The sequence below is a fragment of the Nuphar pumila genome, chromosome 13 (genome assembly GCF_984573655.1).
Source record: "Nuphar pumila chromosome 13, dmNupPumi1.hap1.1, whole genome shotgun sequence".
Classification (NCBI taxonomy): Eukaryota; Viridiplantae; Streptophyta; class Magnoliopsida; order Nymphaeales; family Nymphaeaceae; genus Nuphar; species Nuphar pumila.
In genome coordinates, this window is record NC_143261.1 from 8,296,061 (window position 1) to 8,322,648 (window position 26,588).

The 26,588-nt window shown below is 38.9% G+C and overlaps 1 protein-coding gene across 1 annotated transcript; it reads left to right on the forward strand.

Annotated features, from left to right (window-relative positions):
- Positions 1 to 420: 420 nt before the first annotated feature.
- LOC149817676 (NADH dehydrogenase [ubiquinone] iron-sulfur protein 5-B-like) lies at positions 421 to 24,921 on the forward strand. Its single transcript, XM_089984821.1, has 2 exons — positions 421 to 672; positions 24,600 to 24,921. The coding sequence occupies exons 1-2, from the start codon at positions 523 to 525 to the stop codon at positions 24,690 to 24,692; spliced, it is 243 nt and encodes an 80-aa protein (XP_089840947.1). The 5' UTR covers positions 421 to 522; the 3' UTR covers positions 24,693 to 24,921.
- The last annotated feature ends 1,667 nt before the right edge of the window (positions 24,922 to 26,588 follow it).

Here is a 26,588-nt window from a genome sequence, read left to right on the forward strand (position 1 = left end):
TTTTCAGAAACTTTAAGGCCTGTTTTAATTTTTTGAAAGGCCACGCGGTTAAACGAAATTTCTTGACACCTTATGCCTCTGTAAGCAACAAACTTTTTTTGTTGTTGATAAGATCGAGATTCGTATGACCAACTACCGGATTAGTATCCTTGATGCATATGCACTCATAAAGAACCGTTGTAGTGGTGTCAACGGGTAGGATTTGGTTTGGAGACAGGTAAGTTCGAACCCGGACTTGTTTCTGACGTACTGGTACCAAGTCCAGACCCGGGTCCTATCGGGTCTGATATTAAAAAAAAAAAAACATGCCCGAGTCCTATAAGGATGATATGAGCAGGACCTGATCCATACCCGATAAAATAATATATATTAAAAAAACACAGGATTTGATATAAAATTTTACAAACCATACCTAAACACGAAATAGTTTGCCCGGCCGAGGAGTAGAGAAGAGGTGAGAGAGAGGAGGGGAAGGAAGAAACAGACGAAGAAGAAGGGAAGAGAAAAGGGGGCAAATAAAAGATGGCGTCGGGTTGGGGGATCAACGGTAACAAGGGCCGATGCTTCGATTTCTGGACTGAGTTCAGCGAGTGCATGTCTCGTTGCAGGGAGCCGCAGGAGTGCTCCCTCCTCCGCGAAGACTACCTCGAGTGCCTCCACCACGGCAAGGAGGTAAACCACCCATTCCCCCAACACCCCATTCCTTTCTCGAGCTCCTCTTCTTCATCGCTTGGTCAATCTTTACTCTCCCCGCCTCGTTGGTTTCGATCTTGCGTCGCTCGAGACAATCTGTGTGATTTTAACCAATTTATTTGATTGTGTTTGGTTTCTTGATGCCATTGCTTTCGTCTTCTCATCGTTTTTTTTTTCTGTAATCTTATAATTTTAAAGGTTCTGTCTATCATTACGGTGGTAGTGGTTGAGGAATTGATTGAATTAGTGATTTCTGGTATTGGTTCCTTTTTAGATCTGTTGTTGGGTCGGTGTAACTTAGATTCAGATTAGTGGAATGAAACGGTTGAATAGGTAAGTGTAGTTCTCAACGAAGAGTAAGGATTTATATGCCCTAGCTTTGGCGGTTGGACCATGAGATTTGGCGGGCTTATATGCAAGTTGGAGTTGAATCGTCCTGTAGATGTTGTTTCATTCATTTCACTCGACCCTGTTTCTTCTTCGTGCCTAAATGATTGTCTTTGTGGGTAGCAATTAGGAGATTACTTGTTATAAGTGATTTGCTTGCCGATTGATCAGCATTCATGTTAAAAGGAATGCTTGTACTGATTGATTGGATATGAAATCAGGTTAAAACGAGTGGTTGTTATGTGAGTTCAAAACCAAGTTGGTGCGTTCATGTTTTACCTGATCCTTTCTGTATTGAATTGCACGGTGGTACTGTCATTGTGATTAAAACATCGCCATTACTTCACAGTTCACACGCATATGACACTCTCTTTACCATGTGTTTGTTGATGAGCACTCATCGGCTCACTGTGCTGCTTCCTTGGCCCATTTGCTTGTCAGTGTAATGAAACAAGAATGTGCACAAGTAGATGCTGCTAAGGGGTACAATAATACAAAGTGTGCACAAATACAAAGCCACACAAGGCAATTACAAAGAGCCACTAAGAACAAATACAAGTTCTGGATAGCAGAAACACAAGCCACTAAAGGGATAAAACACTCATAAAAAAATAAAGTGTTATTAACTCAAATGCTTAAGACAAGCATGAAAATATGTGGGGTTAGATCCTGCATGTATATACTACAAGGAATGGGAGAGAAGGCACTCAACTAGCCATTGAGCTAGCCCTAACGACTGCAAAAATAAAGACTAAAGTGCCCCTAATGAGCACTACCTATTACAAAAATATATAAACAAAAATACAAAAATAAAAGATATTACATATAACAACATATATAAACATATTACTATATGTATTTACAAATAGCTATACATTCTAACACCCTCCCTCAAACTTACTGTGATATCACTGAGAGTTTGTCAAGTAGGAAGTGAAATTGGGGTGACAGAAGCATGTCGATAAAGAAATTGACTAATTAATATTTTGAGGAGACGTAAGGAAAAGTGATAATCTTCTTCAAGAATTCTTCACACACATAATGATAATCCATCTCGATATGTTTAGTTCTCTCGTAAAATATATGGTTGACAACTATATAGATTGCGCTCTTGTTGTCGCAACATAATTTTGAGGGCATCTGTAGGTGAACCCCCGTGTCTTCAAGTAATCTTCTCAAGCACATGATATCTAATGTTGTAGTAGCCATAGTACAATATTTAGCTTCAATTCACAATAAATATACTTTCTATTGATTTTTGTAGTTCTAAGACACTAGAGAATAACTTAAAAATGCATAAAAACTAGTCTATGAGCTTTTATCATTAGGATCTCCTCCTCAGTCTGAATCTGAATACTCAACAAGCTCCATTGGAGAGGAGTAAGATAACATAAGACCCTTAAGGAAGCGGATCAGGTCATGCTGAACCTGGGCGTTTTTGCTCATGCTGACATCGTGGCCATTCAATTTGCATTTTAAAAACCTCAAAAGTCAACAAAACCATATGGCATTCATCCAAAATGCAAACAGACGACCATGATGTCGGTGTGAGCAAAAATGCTCTTGTTTAACATGACTTGATCTGCTTCGGGGAAGAAAGGGTAAACTTATGAAATTATTTCAAAGTTGATGCTTTCCGTCCTCAAGTTGGACACAGAATAACTCAGGTGGTTATTTGAGCAATTTTCTAGAACTTTAAGGCCTATTTTAAATTTTTGAAAGGCCAGGCGGTTAAACGAAATTTCTTGACACCATAGGCCTCTCTAAGCACCAAACTTTTTTTTTTGTTGATAAGATTCACATTCGTATCACCAACTACCGGATTGTATCATTGATCCATCTGCACTCATAAAGAACGATTGTAGTGGTGTCAACAAGTTGGATTTGGTTTGGACCCCAGGTAAGTTCGAACCTGGACTTGTTTCTGAGGTACTGGTACCAAGTCCAGCCCCAGGTCCTATCGGGTCTGATATTAAAAAAAAAAAATACTCGAGTCCTATAAGGATGACATGAGTCGGACCTGATCCATACTCGATAAAATAATATATATTAAAAAATCACAGGAACTCGGGTTGGATTAGGCTTTGATATAAAATTTTACAAACCAAACCCGGTTCCATATATGGTTTCTAATCCAACATTCTTCTTTATCACCAAACCTTAGCGCGAAAGAATTTGGTACGGGTCGGGCCCAGGTCAAACCCGACCCAGGCGTAGAGAAGAGGTGAGAGCGAGAAGGTGGGGAAGTAGAGGAAGAAGCATACGAAGAAGAAGGGAAGAGAAAAGGGGGCAATTAAAAGATGGCATCGGGTTGGGGGATCAATGGGAACAAGGGCTGATGCTTCAATTTCTGGACTGAGTTCAGAGAGTGAATGTCTCGTTGCAGGGAGCCGCAGGAGTGCTCCCTCCTCTGGGAAGACTACCTCAAGTGCCTCCACCACTGAAAGGAGGTAAACCACCCATTCCCCTGACACCCCATTCCTTTCTCGAGCTCCTCTTCTTCATCGCTTGATCGATCTTTTCTCTCCCCCCTTGTTGGTTTCGATCTCACGTCGGTCGAGACAATCTGTGTGATTTTAACCAATTTATTTGATTGTGTTTTGTTTCTTGATGCCAATGCTTTCGTCTTCTCATAGCTTTTTTTTTTCTTCTGTAAGCTTATAATTTTAAAGGTTCTGTTTATCATTACGCTGATGGTGGTCGAGGAATTGATTGAATTAGTGATTTCTGGTATTGGTTCCTTATTAGATCTGTTGTTGGGTCGGCGTAACTTCGATTCAGATTAGTCGAATGAAACGGTTGAATAGGCAAGTGTAGTTCTCAACGAAGAGTAAGGATTTATATGCCCTAGCTTTGGCGGTTGGACCATGAGATATGGCCGGCTTATATTCAAGTTGGAGTTGAACCATCCTGCAGATGTTGGTTCATTCATTTCACTCGACCCTGTTTCTTCTTCGTGCCTAAATGATTGTCTTTGTGGGTAGCAATTAGGAGATTACTTGTTATAAGTGATTTGCTTGCCGATTGATCAGCATTCATGTTAAAAGGAATGCTTGTACTATTTGATTGGATATGAAATCAGGTTAAAACGAGTGGTTGTTATGTGAGTTCAAAACGAAGTTGGTGTGTTCGTGTTTTACCTGATCCTTTCTGTATTGAATTGTATGATGGTACTCTCATTGTGATTAAAACATCACCATTACTTCACAGTTCACACGCATATGACACTCTCTTTACCATGTGTTTCTTGATGAGCACTCATCGGCTCACTGTGCTGGTTTCTTGGCCCATATGCTTGTCCGTGTAATGAAACAAGAGTGTGCACAAGTAGATGCTGCTAAGGGCTACAATAATACAAAGTCTGCACAAATACAAAGCCACACAAGGCAAATACAAAGAGCCACTAAGAACAACTACAAGTTCTGGATAGCACAAACACAAGCCACTAAAGGGATAAAACAGTCATAAAAAAACAAAGTGTTATTAACTGAAATGCTTAAGAGAAGCATGAAAATATGTGGGGTAAGATCCCACATCTATATACTACAAAGAATGGGAGGGAAGGAGCTCAACTAGCCATTGGGCTAGCCCTAACGACTGCAAAAATAAAGACTAAAGTGCCCCTAATGATCCCTACCTATTACAAAAATATATAAACAAAAATACAAAAATAGAAGATATTACATATAACAACATATATAAACATATTACTATATGTATTTACAAATAGCTATACATTCTAACACCCTCTTTCAAACTTACGGTGATATCATTGAGAGTTTGTCAAGTAGGAAGTGAAATTGGGGTGACGGAAGCGTGTCGATAAAGAGATCGACTAATTAATATTCTGAGGAGACGTAAGTAAAAGTGATACTCTTCTTCAAGAATTCTTCACGCACATAATGCTAATCCATCTCGATATGTTTAGTTATTTCATTAAATGTATGGTTGATAACTATATAGATTACGCTCTTGTTGTCGCAACATAATTTTGAGGGCATCTGTAGGTGAACCCCCGTATCTTCAAGTAATCTTCTCAAGCACATGATATCTAATGTTGTAGTAGCCATAATACAATATTCAGCTTCAGTTGACAATAATTATACCTTCTATTGATTTTTGTACTTCTAAGACACTAGCGAATAACTTAAAAAGGCATAAAAACTAGTCTATGAGCTTTTATCATTAGGATCTCCTCCTCAGTCTGAATCTGAATAAGCATTAAGCTCCATTGGAGAGGAGTAAGATAACATAAGACCCTTAGGGAAGCGGATCAGGTCATGCTGAACATGAACGTTTTTGCTCATGCTGACATCGTGGCCATCCAATTTGCATTTTAAAAAGCTCAAAAGTCAACAAAAGCACGTGGCATTCATCCAAAATGCAGACAAACGGCCATGATGTCGGCATGAGCAAAAATGCTCATGTTCAGCTTGACCTGATCTGCTTTCGGGAAGAAGTGGTAAACTTATTAAATTATTTCAAAGGTGATGCTTTCCGTCCTCAAGTTGGACAGAGAATAACTCAGGTGGTTATTTGAGCAATTTTCTGTAACTTTAAGGCCTATTTTAAATTTTTGAAAGGCCAGGCGGTAGAACAAAATTTCTTGACACCTTAGGCCTATTTTAGCACCAAACTTTTTTTTTTGTTGATAAGATTCAGATTCGTATCACCAACTACCGGATTTGTATCCTTGATCTATCTGCACTCATAAAGAACTGTTGTAGTGGTGTCAACGGGCTGTATTTGGTTTGGACACAGGTAAGTTTGAACCCGGACTTGTTTATGAGGTACTGGTACCAAGTCCGGAGCCCGGTCCTATCGGGTCTGATATTAAAAAAAAAACATACTCGAGTCCTATAATGATGACATGAGCCGGACCTGATCCATACTCGATAAAATAATATATATTAAAAAATCACAGGAACTCGGGTTGGATAAGGGTTTGATATAAAATTTTACAAACCATACCCGGTTCCATATATGGTTTCTAATCGGACCTTCTTCTTTATCGCCAAACCTTAACACGAAAGAGTTTGGTACAGGTCGGGCCCAGGTCAAACCCGACCCAGGCGTAGAGAAGAGGTGAGAGTGAGGAGGGGAAAAGAAGTAAGAAACAAAGGAAAAAGAAGGGAAGCGAAAAGGGGTCAAATAAAAGATGGCGTCGGGTTGGGGGATCAACGGGAACAAGGGCCGATGCTTCAATTTCTTGACTGAGTTCAGCGAGTGCATGTCTCGATTCAGATTGCTCCCTCCTCTGCGAAGACTACCTCGAGTGCCTCCACCACGACAAGGAGGTAAACTTCCCGTTCCCCCTGCACCCCATTCCTTTCTCGAGCTCTTCTTCATCGCTTGACCAATCTTTACTCTCCCCGCCTTGTTGGTTTCGATCTCGCGTCAGTCGAGACAATCTGTGTGATTTTAACCATTTTGTTTGATTGTGTTTGGTTTCTTGATGCCATTGCTTTCGTCTTCTGATCGCTTTTTTTTCTGTAAGCTTATAATTTTAAAGGTTCTGTCTATCATTACGGTGGTAGTGGTTGAGGAATTGATTGAATTAGTGATTTCTGGTATTGGTTCCTTATCAGATCTGTTGTTGGGTCGACGTAACTTCGATTCAGATTAGTCGAATGAAACAGTTGAATTGGTAAGTGTAGTTCTCAAGGAAGAGTGGGGATTTATATGCCCTAGCTTTGGCGGTTGGACCATGAGATTTGGCGGGCTTATATTCAAGTTGGAGTTGAACCATCCTGTAGATATTGGTTCATTCATTTCACTCGACCCTGTTTCTTCTTCGTGCCCTCGACCCTGTTTCTTCTTCGTGCCTTAATGATTGTCTTTGTGGGTAGCAATTAGGCGATTACTTGTTATAAGTGATTTGCTTGCCGATTGATCAACATTCATGTTAAAAGGAATGCTTGTACTGATTGATTGAATATGAACTCAGGTTAAAATGAGTGGTTGTTATGTGAATTCAAAACCAAGTTGGTGCGTTCATGTTTTATTTGATCCTTTCTGTATTGAATTATACGGTGGTAATGTCATTGTGATTAAAACATCACCATTACTTCACAGTTCACACGCATATGACACTCTCTTTACCATGTGTTTGTTTATGAGCACTCATCGGCTCACGGTGCTGCTTCCTTGGCCCATATGCTTGTCAGTGTAATGAAACAAGAATGTGCACGAGTAGATGCTGCTAAGGGGTACAATAATACAAAGTGTGCACAAATACAAAGCCACACAAGGCAAATACAAAGAGCCACTAAGAACAAATAAAAGTTCTGGATAGCACAAACACATACCACTAAAGGGATAAAACACTCATAAAAAAATAAAGTGTTATTAACTGAAATGCTTAAGACAAGCATGAAAATATGTGGGGTTAGATCTTACATGTATATACTACAAGGAATGGGAGAGAAGGCACTCAACTAGCCATTGAGCTAGCCCTAACGTCTGCAAAAATAAAGACTAAAGTGCCCCTAATGAGCACTACCTATTACAAAAATATATGAACAAAAAATAAAAAAATAAAAGATACTACATATAACCACATATATATACATATTAAATGTATATACATATTTCTATATGCGTTTACAAATAGGTATAAATTCTAACACCGTCCGTCAAACTTACGGTGATATCACCTAGAGTTTGTCAAGTAGGAAGTGAAATTGGGGTGACGGAAGCATGTCGATAAAAAAACCGACTAATTAATATTCTGAGGAGACGTAAGGAAAAATGATAATCTTCTCTAAGAATTCTTCATGCACATAATGATAATCCATCTCGATATGTTTAGTTCTCTCGTAAAATGTATGGTTGACAACTATATAGATTGCGCTCTTGTTGTCGCAACATAATGTTGATGGCATCTGTAGGTGAACCCCCGTTAATTTGAAGTAATCTTTTCAACCACATGATGTCTAATGTTGTAGTAGCCATAGTACAATATTCAACTTCAATTGACAATTAAGTATACTTTCTATTGATTTTTGTACTTCTAAGACACTAGAGAATAACTTAAAAAGGCATAAAAACTAGTCTATGAGCTTTTATCATTAGGATCTCCTCCTCAGACTGAATCTGAATAAGCATTAAGCTCCATTGGAGATGAGTAAGATAACATAAGACCCTTTGGGAAGCGGATCAGGTCATGCTGAACATGAGCGTTTTTGCTCATGCTGACATTGTGGCTATCTGATTCGCATTTTAAAAAGCTCAAAAGTCAACAAAACCACCTGGCATTCATCCAAAATGCAAACAGACGACCATGATGTCGGCATGAGAAAAAACGCTCATGTTCAACATGACCTGATCTGCTTCGGGGAAGAACCGGTAAACTTATGAAATTATTTTAAAGTTGACGCTTTCCGTCCTCAAGTGGACAGAGAATAACTCAGGTGGTTATTTGAGCAATTTTCTGGAACTTTAAGGCCTATTTTAAATTTTTGAAAGACCAGGCGGTTAAACGAAATTTCTTGACACCTTAGGGCTCTATAAGCACCCAACTTTTTTTGTTGTTGATAAGATTCGGATTCGTATTACCAACTACCGAATTTGTATCCTTGATCCATTTGCACTCATAAAGAACGGTTGTAGTGGTGTCAACGTGTTGGATTTGGTTTGGACCCAGTTAAGTTCGAACCCGGACTTGTTTTTGAGATACTGGTACCAAGTCTAGACCCAGGGCCTATCGGGTCTGATATTAAAAAAAAAAATACTCGGGTCCAATAAGAATGACATGAACCAGACCTGATCCATACTCGATAAAATAATATATATTAAAAAAATCACAGGAACTCGGGTTGGATCAGGGTTTGATATAAAATTTTACAAACCATACCCGGTTCCATATATGGTTTCTAATCGGACCTTCTTCTTTATCACAAAACCTTAACACGAAAGAGTTTGGTACTGGTCGGGCCCAGGTCAAACCCGACCCAGGCGTAGAGAAGAGGTGAGAGAGAGGAGGGGAAGAAAAGGAAGAAACAGACGAAGAAGAAGGGAAGCGAAAAGGGGGAAAATAAAAGATGGCGTCGGGTTGGGGGATCAACGGGAACAAGGGCCGATGCTTCGATTTCTGGACTGAGTTCACAGAGTACATGTCTCGTTGCAGGGAGCCGTAAGAGTGCTCCCTCCTCCGCGAAGACTACCTCGAGTGCCTCCACCATGGCAAGGAGGTAAACCACCTATTCCCCTAACACCCCATTCCTTTCTCGAGCTCCTCTTCTTCATTGCTTGATCAATCTTTACTCTCCCCGCCTTGTTGGTTTCGATCTCGCGTCGGTAGAGATAATCTGTGTGATTTTAACCAATTTGTTTGATTGTGTTTGGTTTCTTGATGCCATTGCTTTAGTCTTCTCATCACTTTTTTTTCCTGTAAGCTTATAATTTTAAAGGTTCTGTCTATCATTACGGTGGTAGTGGTCGAGGAATTGATTGAATTAGTGATTTCTGGTATTGGTTCCTTATCAGATCTGTTGTTGGGTCGGCGTAACTTCGATTCAGATTAGTCGAATGAAACGGTTGAATTGGTAAGTGTAGTTCTCAAGGAAGAGTGGGGATTTATATGCCCTAGCTTTGGCGATTGGACAATGAGATTTGGCGGGCTTATATTCAAGTTGGAGTTGAACCATCCTGTAGATGTTGGTTCATTCATGTCACTCGACCCTGTTTCTTCTTTGTGCCTAAATGATTGTCTTTGTGGGTAGCAATTAGGAGATTACTTGTTATAAGTGATTTGCTTGCCGATTGATCAGCATTCATGTTAAAAGGAATGCTTGTACTGATTGATTGGATATGAAATCAGGTTAAAACCAGTGGGTGTTATGTGAGTTCAAATCCAAGTTGGTGCGTTCATGTTTTACCTGATCCTTTCTGTATTGAATTGTTCAATGGTACTGTCATTGTGATTAAAACATCACCATTACTTCATAGTTCACACGCATATGACACTCTCTTTACCATGTGTTTGTTGATGAGCACTCATCGGCTCACTGTGCTGCTTCCTTGGCCCATATGCTTGTCAGTGTAATGAAACAAGAGTGTGCACAAGTAGATGCTGCTAAGGGCTACAATAATCCAAAGTGTGCACAAATACAAAGCCACACAAGGCAAATACAAAGAGCCACTAAGAACAAATAAAAGTTCTGGATAGCACAAACACATGCCACTAAAGGGATAAAACACTCATAAAAAAATAAAGTGTTATTAACTGAAATGCTTAAGACAAGCATGAAAATATGTGGGGTTAGATCCTGCATGTATATACTACAAGGAATGGGAGAGAAGGCACTCAACTAGCCATTGAGCTAGCCCTAACGACTGCAAAAATAAAGACTAAAGTGCCCCTAATGAGCACTACCTATTACAAAAATATATAAACAAAAATACAAAAATAGAAGATATTACATATAACAACATATATAAACATATTACTATATGTATTTACAAATAGCTATACATTCTAACACCCTCCCTCAAACTTACGGTGATATCATTGAGAGTTTGTCAAGTAGGAAGTGAAATTGGGGTGACGGAAGCGTGTCGATAAAGAGATCGACTAATTAATATTCTGAGGAGACGTAAGGAAAAGTGATACTCTTCTTCAAGAATTCTTCACGCACATAATGCTAATCCATCTCGATATATTTAGTTATTTCTTTAAATGTATGGTTGATAACTATATAGATTACGCTCTTGTTGTCGCAACATAATTTTGAGGGCATCTGTAGGTGAACCCCCGTATCTTCAAGTAATCTTCTCAAGCACATGATATCTAATGTTGTAGTAGCCATAGTACAATATTCAGCTTCAGTTGACAATAATTATACTTTCTATTGATTTTTGTACTTCTAAGACACTAGGGAATAACTTAAAAAGGCATAAAAACTAGTCTATGAGCTTTTATCATTAGGATCTCCTCCTCAGTCTGAATCTGAATAAGCATTAAGCTCCATTGGAGAGGAGTAAGATAACATAAGACCCTTAGGGAAGCGGATCAGGTCATGCTGAACATGAGCGTTTTTGCTCATGCTGACATCGTGGCCATCCGATTTGCATTTTAAAAAGCTCAAAAGTTAACAAAACCATGTGGCATTCATCCGCTTCCACATGGTTTTCTAATCGGACCTTCTTCTTTATCACCAAACCTTAACACGAAAGAGTTTGGTACGGGTCAGGTTGAGGTGAAACCCGACCCAGGCGTAGAGAAGAGGTGAGAGAGAGGAGGGGAAGAAATAGACGAAGAAGAGAAGCGAAAAGGGGGCAAATAAAAGATGGCGTCGGGTTGGGGGCTCAACGAGAACATGGGTCGATACTTCGATTTCTGAACTGAGTTCAGCGAGTGCATGTCTCGTTGCAGTGTGTCGCATGAGTGCTCCCTCCTCCGCGAAGACGACCTCGAGTGCCGCCACCACGGCAAGGAGGTAAACCACCCATTCCTCCAGCACCCCATTCCTTTCTCGAGCTCCTCTTCTTCATCGCTTGATCAATCTTTACTCTCCCCGCCTTGTTGGTTTTGATCTTGCGTCGATCGAGACTATCTGTGTGATTTTAACCAATTTGTTTGATTGTGTTTGGTTTCTTGATGCCATTGCTTTCGTCTTTTGATCACTTTTTTTTTTCTGTAAGCTTATAATTTTAAAGGTTCTGTCTATCATTACACTGGTAGTGGTCGAGGAATTGATTGAATTAGTGATTTCTGGTATTGGTTCCTTATTAGATCTGTTGTTGGGTCGGCGTAACTTCGATTTGGATTAGTTGAATGAAACGGTTGAATAGGTAAGTGTAGTTTTCAAGGAATAGTAAGGATTTATATGCCGTAGCTTTGGCGGTTGGACCATGAGATTTGGCGGGCTTATATTCAAGTTATAGTTGAACCATCCTGTAGATGTTGGTTCATTCATTTCACTCAATCCTGTTTCTTCTTCGTGCCTAAATGATTGTCTTTGTGGGTAGCAATTAGGAGATTACTTGTTATAAGTGTTTTGCTTGCCGATTGATCAACATTCATGTTTAAAAGGAATGCTTGTACTGATTGATTGAATATGAAATCAGGTTAAAACGAGTGGGTGTTATGTGAGTTCAAATCCAAGTTGGTGCGTTCATGTTTTACCTGATCCTTTCTGTATTGAATTGTACAGTGGTACTGTCATTGTGATTAAAACATCACCATTACTTCACAGTTCACACGCAAATGACACTCTCTTTATCAATTGTTTGTTGATGAGCACTCATCGGCTCACCGTGCTGCTTCCTGAAAAGCGTGTTTAGGGTCTGATTATCATATCAGACCCGAGTTCCTTGTTTGTTATTAATGTTCAGTTTGTATAGCCTTTTTATATTCGGATCTGGATATTATACCAGACCCGGATCCATGCTGTTAACTTACACATAAATACATTGTTTAGGTGAAATCGTGACAGCCGCAGTCTCTCTTCTCCTCTTCTCTTCTCTTTCTCACAAGACAGGTACAAAAGAAAAACTCACATGGTATCAGAGCCATGATCCACGTAGGGTTTGAAGTGGCTTCCAAAAAAGTGCGACCAGACTATTTCAATCAAGAAAGGTTCTTATTCCTTCCACCTCTTCTCTTAGTTTTTTTTTTGAAGGATTCACGTTTCACGTGAATCCCTAAAATCAACCCATCTGCTTCTTCGTCTGGAACATTCAGATCTGGTTGTGCTTTTGCACCAGATTTGAATCACTTCACCTTCTGCATTCACGTGAATCCCTAGTTTCACGTGAATCCCCAAAACCGACCCATCTTCTTCTTCGTCTGAAATACTCCACCTCTTCATATTCTTATTTTCTCACTTGAACCGAAATATTCAGATATGTGCGTGAGAGTGCATCAAATCTGAAATATTAAGTCTCTGATTGGTTTTCCTTTTATATACTGTCCAATTTTTTTTCTATATCAGATTTCTGATCTACATCTAATCCATCTAGTGGCTGCAGGCCATTCCTCCTTGTTATCAATCTGATATTCATATATCCCATCCTCTGTTCATATCATACTCATCTATGTTCTGTCTGAAAACACAGTCAAGTTTAAATTCTGTTCAACGTGAGTTGTTCAGAACTTCTTATCGTGTTAATCATAAACCCCATAAATATAACAAATTTTTTGAATCCGAAAATTTCTGATCACTAGTTTCTCGAAAGTTGCACAACTGCAAAAAAAAAAGAGAGGGTGATCAACAAATCTCTCTTGCTGTAGACTTGGCACTTCGTGAATACTCCTGTTAAAATTCTTTCTTCATGGATCTTCACTCTTCTCCATCCAATCTTTCTTCGAGTTTTCTCAATCAACTTGTTTCTGAAAAGTTAACCACCCCAAACTTCTTGATTTGGAAGAGACAAATCATTCATTTTATAAGGAGTCAAGGTCTCTTAGGTCACATGGATGGAACCACTCCGGTCCCACTAGAATTTGTTACGAGAGAAGAAAAAGATGACAAAGGGGTAAGTTCAGTTGTATATGTCAAAAATGTAGAGTACCTCAACTGCGAAAGGAAAGATCAGTCAGTGGTTGCGTACATCACTTTTACCCTGTCCCAAGAGGTCCTGCAATTCCCGACAATTGTACAGCTTTGCAACTTTGGGAGAAATTGATTCAGACATATTCACAAGTTTCACAAGCGAGAATGGTTTTTCTCAAGAGGGAATTTCAGATGCTGAGAAAAGATTCCATGACCATCATGGAATATCTGAATAAGATGAAGACTATCACAGACCAACTTGCAGTTATAGGATGTGCAGTGAGTGACAGTGATATGGTGCAACAGACTCTGAGTGGATTGGGATCCGAGTACAATATGATCGACACTTCACTATTGTGTCTGCCTGCCCTTCCTACCTTTGATGAATTACGAGCTAAATTGATTCAGTATGAGATGACTCTGAAAGGTTTTTCTGAATAAACTCATGCTCATACAAGTTCCCAAGTAGTTTTTGCCATAGGGATAACTTACGGTCGAGGACGAGGGCGAGGAGGACAAGGACGAAGTGGTCACGTAGGACATGGATTGCTCCCCACTCCAAATATGCCGATTCATGCTCAGGGACAAAGATCCATCCCCACTTGCTTCCTTTGAAACAAAAGGGGGCATGTCAAGGCGAATTGTTGGCACAATCCCGAAAAAAAAAGAAAGGCTCCACAGGCAGAACCCAAGAGTAAGTCTACCAGTATTAGTAACAGTGGAGAGATTAAAGATCTGCTCATATCCACCTTGTCAGAATTGAAATTAAAGCAGAATGATCAAGGCATTTGGTTCGTTGATTCAGGAGCAGCAATTCACATGACTGGTGATGCAGGTAAACTTTCTAATCCTATTCCTTATTTTGGCAAAAGTAAAATTGTCACTTGAGATAGATCCCACCATCCTATTTCCCATATTGGAAAAATTGTCATTCCCATGTCACATTCTACTCTTGAGCTTTATGATGTCTTACATGCTCCCAACATCAAGAAAAATATTCTCTATTTCTAAACTTGTTGATGATAATCATGCTTCAGTCGAATTCACTCCCTTCTCTGTGCAGGTCAACGACCTTCGCACGAGGGAAGCATTCGCTGAAGGAAAGAGACGAGGCAATATGTATGTTTTTGAAGAAGCTCCATGTCGTTCCGTCCGTCCTGCTCACCTGGATTCCAAGACTTCATTAGAGTCGTGTTCCTCCTCTTCTACAAATGTTTTTAGTATTTCTGAATGTAATAAGCCTTTCTTATGGCATAGTCGATTAGGACATTGTGGGGGTTATTTTATTGAGAAACTTGTTTCTAATAATCTCATTCCAACAAAAAGTCTAAATGTGGATGAGAAAAATCAGAAGTGTTCCAGTTGTCTTTTATGCAAAAGTCATGTATTGCCTTTTCATTCTATTAATAAGAGAGCTTCAAAACCTTTTGAGGTAATATGTTCTGATGTATGGAGACTTGCTCCAGTTGTCTCTGGATCTGAAAGCAGATACTACCTAATCTTTGTCGATAGCTATTCTCGATACACCTGGATATATTTCATAAAAAATAAGTCAGAAGTTTTTCCTTTGTTTCAAAATTTTCTTTCCTTAGTAAAAAATCAATTCTCTGAGTCCATCCGATTCTTCCAATGTGATGGAGGTGGGGAGTTCTCATCTAGTGACTTTATTTTTTTTCTTCAAAATCATGGGATGGGAAGAAGGGTGTCCTGTCTACACACTCCCCAACAAAATGGGATTGCTGAGCGAAAACATAGGCATATCGTTGAAAGTGCCATGAGTATGCTCCATGACAATAATCTTCCCATCACTATGTGGACAAAAGTCTTTCATTCTGCCGTATATGTGATAAATAGACTGCCCATGGTTGTCCCGAAAAATAAGTCTCCTTATTACTGTCTTTTTGGAGCTCATCCTACTTATTATGATTTGCGTGTCTTCGGATGTGTTTGTTATGTGCACATTGATCGGTCCCTGAGAAACAAGTTTGAGGACAAGGCTCAGAAGTGTAGATTTGTGGGATATGCAGACGACTACAAAGGATATAGGTGTTATGATCCTGCGAACAGGCATATCAGAATCTCAAGAAATGTTATCTTTGATGAACAAAATTTCGATTACAAAGCTGGCACAATGGATATGCTCCCCACCATCACCGAAGTTTATTATCCTTGGTTGAATTCTGAACTTTTTGCTAGTTCCAATGAAGTCTGTTCTCCAGATTGTGGACAACGGGAAGAAGAAATCTCTGAGACTATTGACACGTCGGGATCACAGAATGGGGAAGAAATACCATCCGTACCGGGCAAATACACGGGCATTTGCTATACTAGGCAGAGAACGATAATGCAAGATCTTTCAAATCACACCTCAGCAGCTGCACCTACTTCCCCTCATACTCCTGAGGTCAGAAGATCCAATAACGTACGACACCTTATTGATAGGTGTGTCAGCTATAACAATTTCTCCTTGGATTTTCAGCTCTTCTTAACTGCCCTGAGTAAAGAAGATGAACCTATCATGTACTATCAGGCAACCACTTGCTCCAAATGGGTAGAAGCTATGAATGATGAAATGCAAGCCTTACATGAATGCGGAACCTGAGAAATCGTTCTCAGACCACCTAACAAAAATGTTGTTTGATGCAAATGGGTCTACAAAATAAAGTATAAACCAGATGAAACCGTTGAACGATACAAGGCAAGACTGGTAGCAAAAGGGTTTACTCAAGAAGCATGACAAGACTATGATGAAACCTTCAGCCCAGTGGTGAGAATGGGAACAATTCGAATTATTCTTTCCTTGGTCGTTGAACATGGATGGAAGTTGAGTCAACTTGATGTAAAGAATGCATTTTTGCATGGGGATTTGAAGGAGGAAGTCTATATGGAACAACCCCCTGGATATCAAGAGCAAAACTGCAAAACACATGTGTGCAAACTAAAAAGAGTTATCTATGGCCTAAAACAAGCCTCTCGTTCTTGGTTTGACAACTTCTCTCTTGAGATTCAAAAGCATGGGTTTTCACGCTCTCTATTGGATCACTCATTATTCATTTTTAGAAGTCAGGATGTGATCACCCTATTATTAATTTATGTTGATGATATAGTTATCATAGGAAACTCTGAAGGTCGCATCAAGGAAGTAAAAAACCTATTAGGTCAAAGGTTCAAGATGAAAGATCTCGGGGCCTTGCGCTACTTTCTTGGCGTAAAAGTCGATAGCCAGGCTCATGGCTTGACCCTTACTCAACACAAGTATACAATAAATGTTCTCAGCAGGGCAGGTATGAAAGATTGCAAACCTTTAGCCATTCCAAGTGTGCTCCACCAAAAATTGAGTACTCATGATGGAGACCTGCTTGAGGACTCCACCAGGTGTCACAGCCTAATAAGGATGTTGCAGTATCTCACATTTTCTCGACCTGATATTGTTTATCCAGTTAATTAAGTGTCTCAATTTATGCATGCACCACACATCAAACATATGGAGGCGGTTAAGAGGATACTCAGACACCTGAAAGGAACCGTTAGAGATGGGTTGATATATTCTTCACAATCGTCTGACAAGGATGTGTGTGAACTCACTGTATATTGTAATGCAGACTGGGCAGGAGATCCTGGTGAGCACAGGTCTACGTCAGGATATTGTGTCTTTATTGAAAGAAATTGAGTCTCTTGGAGTAGTAGAAAATAAAAGGCTGTTGCTAGATCAAGCACTGAAGCTAAGTATAGATCCATGGCTGCCGCTACTGCCGAAGTCACCTGGGTCAGGCACTTACTAACTGAAGTAGGCGAAACGATCTCACTGTGTGACAATCAAAGTGCTCTCAATATTCAATCCAGTACATCACAGTCGCTCTAAGCATATTGAGATCGACCAACATTTTGTGAGACAAAAGGTTGAAGAAAAAGAGATCGAGCATGAGTTTGTCAATACTGAAAGACAAGTTGCAGATATTTTTACAAAGGGCTTGACAAAAGATAGTTTTTGGAAGCTTAAAGGCAAGTTGTTCATGGTTTAAAACCATGATCAACTTGAGGGGGGGTGAAAAAGCGTGTTTAGGGTCTGATTATCATATCAGACCCGAGTTCCTTGTTTGTTATTAATGTTTAGTTTGTATAACTTTTTTATATTCGGATCTGGATATTATACCAGACCCAGATCCATGCTGTAAACTTACACATAAATACATTGTTTAGGTCACGATTTCTGCATTGAAATCGTGACAGCCGCAGCCTCTCTTCTCCTCTTCTCTTCTCTTTCTCACAAGACATGTACAAAGGAAAAACTCACACTTCCTTGGCCCATATGCTTGTCAGTGTAATGAAACAAGAATGTGCACAAGTAGATGCTGCTAAGGGCTACAATAATACAAAGTGTGCACAAATACAAAGCCACACAAGGCAATTACAAAGAGCCACTAAGAACAAATACAAGTTCTGGATAGCAGAAACACAAGCCACTAAAGGGATAAAACACTCATAAAAAAATAAAGTGTTATTAACTCAAATGCTTAAGACAAGCATGAAAATATGTGGGGTTAGATCCTGCATGTATATACTACAAGGAATGGGAGAGAAGGCACTCAACTAGCCATTGAGCTAGCCCTAACGACTGCAAAAATAAAGACTAAAGTGCCCCTAATGAGCACTACCTATTACAAAAATATATAAACAAAAATACAAAAATAAAAGATATTACATATAACAACATATATAAACATATTACTATATGTATTTACAAATAGCTATACATTCTAACACCCTCCCTCAAACTTACTGTGATATCACTGAGAGTTTGTCAAGTAGGAAGTGAAATTGGGGTGACAGAAGCATGTCGATAAAGAAATTGACTAATTAATATTTTGAGGAGACGTAAGGAAAAGTGATAATCTTCTTCGAGAATTCTTCACACACATAATGATAATCCATCTCGATATGTTTAGTTCTCTCGTAAAATATATGGTTGACAACTATATAGATTGCGCTCTTGTTGTCGCAACATAATTTTGAGGGCATCTGTAGGTGAACCCCCGTATCTTCAAGTAATCTTCTCCACCACATGATATCTAATGTTGTAGTAGCCATAGTACAATATTCAGCTTCAGTTGACAATAAGTATACTTTCTATTGATTTTTGTACTTCTAAGACAGTAGAGAATAACTTAAAAAGGCATAAAAACCAGTCTATGAGCTTTTATCATTAGGATCTCCTCCTCAGTCTGAATCTGAATAAGCAATAAGCTCCATTGGAGAGGAATAAGATAACGTAAGACCCTTAGAAGCATAATTTTGTAAATATTTAATAATTCTCATCACAACACTCATACATATTGTGGTAGGTGAGTGTTGGAACTGACTTTCAGTATGATTTGCATAAACAATATCATGTCGAGTGATGGTCAAACATGTGAGATTTCCAATCATCTGACGATATGGTGCGGGATCCTCTAGAGGAGAATAAACTACTTCAATTCCTAGAAAAAATATGAGAAATCCTAGGTCGGTCATTTCAAAGTTTTCTTTAGAAACACTTTTGATATAACTAACCCTTAGTTTATCTATGCCCGTAATGATCATGTCATCAACATAACGAAGCAAAACAATGATACTTGCATTAAATTTCTTAACAAACATAGCAGTGTCAGTATGACAAGATTTAAACTCAACTTTAATCGGTACAGAACTGAACCTGTCATACCAGGCTTTAGAAGTCAGTTTTAACCCATATAAAGCTTTTCTTAAGTGAAGGGCCTTTTCAAATGTAATCTCATATCCAGGGAGTGAATCCATATAAACTTTCACTTTTAGTTTTCTATTTAAAAAGGCAATTTCTACGTCCATTTAATAAATAACCCATCCTTTGGCAGTAGCTATAACTATGATAGTTCTAACATAAATTATCCTAACAATGGGTGCAAAAGTTTCATCATAATATATACCATATTCTTGGGAATAATCTTTAGCCATTAATTTTTTATCTTTCTAATAACCCATCACTTTTAGTCTTAACTTTGTAAATCATCTACAACCTATGGTTTTTTTCCTTTTGGTAAATCTTTTATTTCTCAAGTTTTAGATTTTTTCAAGTTCCTCTAATTTATCATTCATGGCTCATATCCATTCAGGTAATTTTTTCCTTTGTTATATGTGGTTGGCTCAAAATATGACAAAATCTTATCTAGACAAGTTCTATTATTGGAGAGAAAAAGATTCATATGATACAAATCTATCAGGAGGTATAAAAATCCTGTCAAATCTTCTCAAGTTACTTGTTCCTATCTTTTTAGGACATATTTTTCTAGGGCATGAGGTTGTATATCATTTTCTCGCCTACTATATTTTATCATTGTAGGTTCAATTCTAACCATGTCTATATTTTCACCATCTAGGATATTGAGTTGTAGTTATTCGCTAACAATAACATCATCAATCACACATTCATCATTATTCTTAGGCAATAATTCTAACAAGAATGAATATTGAGTAGCTTCTTTAGACACATTGTGATCAAATAAGCTTTCTTTTTCTATAAATGAGACATTCCTTGAAACATAAAGTTTGTCATTTTTGAAATCATAACATCTAAATCCTTTTATGTTTTTACCATATTCAAGAAAGACACATGGTATGGCTCTAGGTGAAAGTTTATCATTTTTGTTGGTAATAACAAAATGTTTACATTAAAAAATCCTTAATATTGAATAATTAGGAGAGATTGTGAAAAGTTTTTAAGGGGGAGAGATGTTTTTGAGTTTAGTAGAAGAAATTCTATTTATGAGATATACGACAATAAGAGAAGCTTTGTCCCAAAATTCTTTTGGAACATGGTTCAAAATGAGAAGTGTCCCTGTGGTTTCAATTATGTGTCTATGTTTTCTTTCAACCAAACCATTTTGTTGGAGTGTGTTGGCACAAGACTTTTGATCAAAATACCATTAAGTTTCAAATATTCTTTGAAAACTTTTGACATAAATTTTCCCCCTAAATCCGAGTAGAAAATAGATATGTTGGTTTTGAATTGATTCTTAATAAGGTTATAAAAGTTTTAAAATTTTCAAAAGCTTCATATTTGTGCCTAAGAAAGTAAATCCAAGCATATCTATAAAAGTCATCCACAAATATTACATAATAAACATAACCACCTTTAAAAGCAAAACATCCAAGCACACTAATTCAAGAGGTTTAGATTGGAAAAGACTCATTTTTACAATTGGAATGATTTTTATTTTGCCAATAATGCAATCGGTACAATAGAAATCTTGATTACAAAAAAATTTCAAATGTGATATATGAGATAATTTAGATATGCTAGGATGTCCAAGCCTTTGATGCCACAAAAAAATATCCAAGTTTTGCACATTGCAACAAAAATTGCCTTTTAGAAGAATCAACCAATCCATATTAGTAGGGGATCTCCCTCCCTATGACCTTCTCCAATCTTCTTCCCGAACTGGAGATCTAGCACCCAACATTGGTTTGACGAGAAGGAGATATTACATCCATGGTCGGCAGTTTGGAAAATGAAAAGTAAATTCAAGTTAAATTTTGAAACAAATCTTATTTAAATCCTCAATTCCTTTTATATCAAGAGAAGACACATCGACGATAAAAACTTGGGTTTTACTTGAATTAGTGCCCCAATCAAAAGACAAAGAATCATTTGAAGTCATATGAAAAGTTGCCCCAGAGTCTAAGAGCCAAAAACCTTACTGGTTGGTGAGGAGGTAGAGACTGCGACTCCCAAGATGAAGGAGGATGAGTTCTTGAATGGTTGTAGAGCCTCCATCGATTGAGACAATGTCATAGTTCTAATGAATTTAGAATCTTCATCGGCCTCACCCTTGTCCTCTTGAAAAGCTCCCACCGACACCACGTTCTTATATCTTCCTTTGAACTTTGGGCAATAGGGCTTAATGTGCTCCGAGTTTCCACAATTATGACAAATGATTTTCTTCTTTCCATAAGCATTGCATGACTTCTCAAAATGAGGCTTGGTAAAATGAGGAGGCTTATAAGTATTTGTGTTGACTCTGGGTCTAGAAACGGCCAACACATTTCTTTAGTTTTTTTAGATTCAGACATAGATCTTAATCTTGTCTCCTCCATACAAACTTCAGCCAAAACTTTATGTAGGGATAGATTTTTTACTCTATGGATAATATTCACCTGTACTTGTTCAAACTCGGGCCTAAGGCCGCTCATAAATTGAAAGAATTGCTCCTAAAGGATTTGTTTCTTCCTTTGAAGAGCATCATTAGGAGTCATCCAAATAGGTTCCAACTTAGCTATTTGATCTTGAAATCTTTTAAGAGTATCATAGTACTCTTTAACGGATTTATCTCCTTGCTATTGTGGATGTGGTCCTGTAAATCCCATTTATGTGTGACATCATTTTTGTGTATAAGTTTGTCTGATGAACTCCCACGCTTCGCATGGTTGGTAGGAGTTGTTAGTGTATGTCTCCTTGTGGTGGGATATTGCAGGTTCAAATTCAAACCCCAGTGGTACGTTGAATAATAATTGGTGGGGGTCTGCCTAAACCCAGCTTGCCTTTCAAAAAAAAAAAACTCCTATTCTTCATCAACGTTTTCAAAATTGAAATGGTTCTTCATTCATGCTTCCCATGAAGAGGGAGAGGACCTTGGCATGCCTTCCATTCTTTATGGGCTTTCTTGTAGTCCAACAATGCCTTTTCTCTTTCGCTTTCTTTAAGAGTCTCTTCTTTAGATGCTTCATCTTCTCTCATTACGGTTTTTGTGAGAACATGTTGAGGTTCTAGAGAGGAGCCATCAACATATTGCTACAAATCTTTGCCCATGAAAATTCTCTTCACCGTCGTGACTCACATGTGGAAACAACTATAACAACTTCTTTGTCGGCCATTGGAATGAGAAGAGAAGGTGAGAGAAGAGAAAGTAGAATAAATGATGAAGGCTCCACCAAGAAACTCTCTCACGAGCCTATAACACACAATCCACGAACACGAACCCGCAAACTCCAAGAGCTCAAGGCTTTGATACCATATAATGAATTAAGAGTGTGCACAAGTAGATGCCATTAAGGGCTACAAGAATACAAAGTGTGCACAAATGCAAAACCACACAAGGCAAATACAAAGAGCCACTAAGGGCTAATACAAACTCTCAATGGATAACACAAACACAAGCCACTAATGGGCTAAAACACTCATAAAAAATAAGTAGTTTTATTAACTCAAATGCTTAAGAGAAGCATAAAAATATGTGGGTTAGATCCCACATATATATACTACAAAGAGTGGGAGAGAGGGAGCTCAACTAGCCGTTGGGCTAGCCCTAATGGCTACAAAAAGAAAGACTAAAGTGCCCTTAATGACCACTACCTATTACAAAAAATATAAACAAAAAAAATACAAAAAAGAAATAGAAGATATTACATATAACCTAATGTAATCCCATCATAAACCAATAACTATTGACAATTTGTGAACTTGATATCACCATCTTGCGAGCCACTGCAGCCTTTACCTTAATGGTGCTTAATTTGTTGCTTCATGTGTTTGCTCATCAGCCATCTCTAGAAGTGCTTTTCTCTCAAGCTTGGCTGGAGGAAGAAGATATCCATGACTAGGGTTCAAGTGGTAAGGAACTAATTTTTGGCTAGATGGGTTCAACAAAAGGGGTAAAGAAATGATTTGAAACATGGCATTTTTTAGCTATTCTTGGTGGGCTTTATGGAAAGAATGTGCCACTGATTTTTTAGTGACGATCTGGAAAATGTCTGAATGACAAATCCCTGTCTTTTCTTTTCTTGAGGGGGGTGGGGGGTGGGGGAAGATGGATACCCATATCCAAAGTAGATATGCACTTGGAAAAACTATTGTCTTGAAGGTGGATCCATCTTGGGTTTGATCCTGAGGGAGAGGGAAGAAAGATGGATACCCATATCCAAAGTAGATATACAGTTGGGAAAATCTATGGACTTGAAGGTGGATCCATCTCGGGTTTGATCTTGAAGAGTGGAATGGTTTACTCCCCTTGCTAATTACTGCTTCTGAACGTGTCACTTTTTTCTTCCTTTCACTTTGCTTTCAATGGAAATGGGAAAAAAGTGCCACTGGAAAATGACTTCGGGAGTTTGATTGATTCATGGGGACGGTAGCAATTGTTGACTATATTAGAATTCACTGTTGGAGTGAATGATGGGAAATTATAAGATTATTGTTCCACTAGTTCAGGAAATATTTTTCATGTTCAGGAACTAACTCAGAGAAATTATCAGTGGAGCTCATAGACTCGTGCTGTCTTCTCAAGAACTGTATTAAATATGACTTCTCAATAGGCTAATTTCTGATGCTGTTGAAATGTTAGTGTCATAGCACACAGACTGGACGCTAGGACAGCCGAAATGTTAGTCATAGACTATGCTGCTCTGATTTGAAGCCTTAGTCAAATGTAGAATGAGTATTCTTCTGCATGTCGTAGTATCAGTGTCTTTTATTGAATTTTCCGCCCTTAACATGTCAGATATTCTGCTCCAGATTGTGGATTACTTGATCTCACTGACAGCTATATAAAATCAACATTGTGGGGGCCATCATCTACAAGGGTTATTTCATAGCTGACAGGATAATGCAAGATAAAACTCCTATTTGTTGAACCGTCTTTGCCGCCGTAACAGGTTTCTTGATGCTTCATGAAACTTATGGTGGTGGTCTGCTTACTCCCTTTAAAAACTGTGTTCCATGTAACACATTAATATATTACTAAGATGTTGTTTGGCACTGAATTTATCTTGCCAGCAGTTTACAGATTTGTTATCGGCATGGTTGTATCATTTTTCCTCATATTTCACCATAATAACTGGTGATCTGCTTACTCCCTTTAAAAACTGTGTTCCATGTAACACATTAATATATTACTAAGATGTTGTTTGGCACTGAATTTATCTTGCCAGCAGTTTACAGATTTGTTATCCGCATGGTTGTATCATTTTCCCTCATATTTCACCATAATAACCAGCACAAAAACCTTCTTGCAGTACCGCCGGAGAAACACCGTTTACAAAGAAGAGCAGCGCCAACTGAGAGCTGCTGCACGTAAAGGAAAAGAGGAAGGTCATGGTGAACATTGAGTAACATGGTAGTTGAAGCATATTTCATCAAGTTCATCTTTCTTCGAACTTGGGAATAAAATTGACTGATGTTGCTGTTCGTGTGCTGGCATTGTAAGTTTTGTGACACCTGATCACCATCTTCTGGAGATTATTCAAACCCATGGCCTGGAAGACCACTTGTCTTTCTAAAGATATTTTGAGCAAGTTTAGTTGCATAAATGCGCCGGAAGGCTGTCTAGTTTTAGCATCTTAAACCCGTGAAACAGCATTGGCTTTGGTTATATGAGTTATAAAAATCTGTTGCCAAAGTGTAGATGCTCTGAGCCAGCTAGAGCTGATTAGGTGTTGGTATTCGATTAATTGTAAGAGTGCTGGGCCAACCAGCTCCCATAAATGGCATGCTTGTCAAATCAGACCTCAGTTTGTGGGTCACTTGTTGAGGTGGGCAGAATGGCAGGTGCTGGTATGACCATTTGTCCATCGGGTACTCGAATTCCATCTCCTGATCCCTTTCGAGACTGAGCTTTTATGGGTTCATTTGATTCTCGGATCTGAGATCATAGGATCTCAGATTCTAAGTTCCGAGTACCACTCTCAGATCATCCCCTGTTTGTAGGGAGATAGGGAGAGGGATAGAAAGCGAAAGGAGGAGTCTGAGTTTGAGGATCTGTTTGTTCAACTGATCAAAACTCACATCCATGGTGACTAAGGGCCCATAACTAGGGACTATTTTTGAGTGGAGGCCATATTGTTTAGGACGAAGTAGCCACCTTAAGATCAAGTCCAACGTACTTGTCTTCTGTGACTTATTCGTTTTGACATTATGTTGTGTGAGATGATGAGAGCCACCAAATGGGTGTATTCACTAGTTACTGCTTGCTTCATACTCCTTCCAGATGCTTCGCCAACGGCTACATTTTCTTTTCCTTTTTGAATTTAGATTGGCTCTGATTACGTCAGTCGGTCAAACAAACCAACAACTATGAAGTCCGTAGATAGCTCCCAATTATGGTCCCGGTTGACTAAAACCATGACAACTTGTATCCCACAATCCAAACTAATTATACGTCTATTTCATTCATCATCCTCTTCATCTCGCTCTCTCTCTCTTAAAATTGCACGAGGCGGTATCCATCACGAGAGGGGTGGACCCTGATTTCAGACTAGATGGTTTTTTTACAATGTGCAAACTATCCAGAAAACTATAATGACATGGGAAAATTGTATTGTATTCTCCGGTGCATTTTCCCCAACTTATCCGGATAAGTAGGCTAATTGGGCCATGAACAGACTGGGCCAATATCAGTCACCAAGTAAAAGATGAATAAACTGACCACGAAACCTACGGAGGCCACCTGGGACTTTATTATCGGAAACGTGAATAAACTGACCTCGTCATGCTGTGGAACCGATCCTGGATAAGGGAAATAGAAGCAACTCAAACCCAGATAAGATAACTCCACGTCGTTGTCAAACATGGATCCGACCCATTTGTGTGCCCTGCAACCAGTGATGATGAGTAGAGCTGAGAAATGAAACGAGCAGCTCGGCAAGCCAAGCTACAAGCCATTTAGGTACATGGGCCGAGCACGAACATGGCAAGCTCAGCTTGGTTTGACTCGTATAAGCTCGATCTTCATATTTTATGTGTATTATATATTTGCAAGCTTTAAAAAACAAATTTTTTCAGAAGACGAGCCAGTTCATGGTTGCCTTATAAAGCTCGGCTCAGCTCGTGAAGAGTTCTCAAGAGGAATCTGAGCAAGGGTGTACACTTAACGAGCCGAGCCGGAAAATCCCAAGCTCAGCTCGTGAGGGACTGGCGCCGGCTGTCTCGCTCATATTTGAATCGCGCGCCCTCAGGGTCGATGTGGCATCTGGAGCGTCCATTCTTTTATTGTGGCCGCCGCCGCC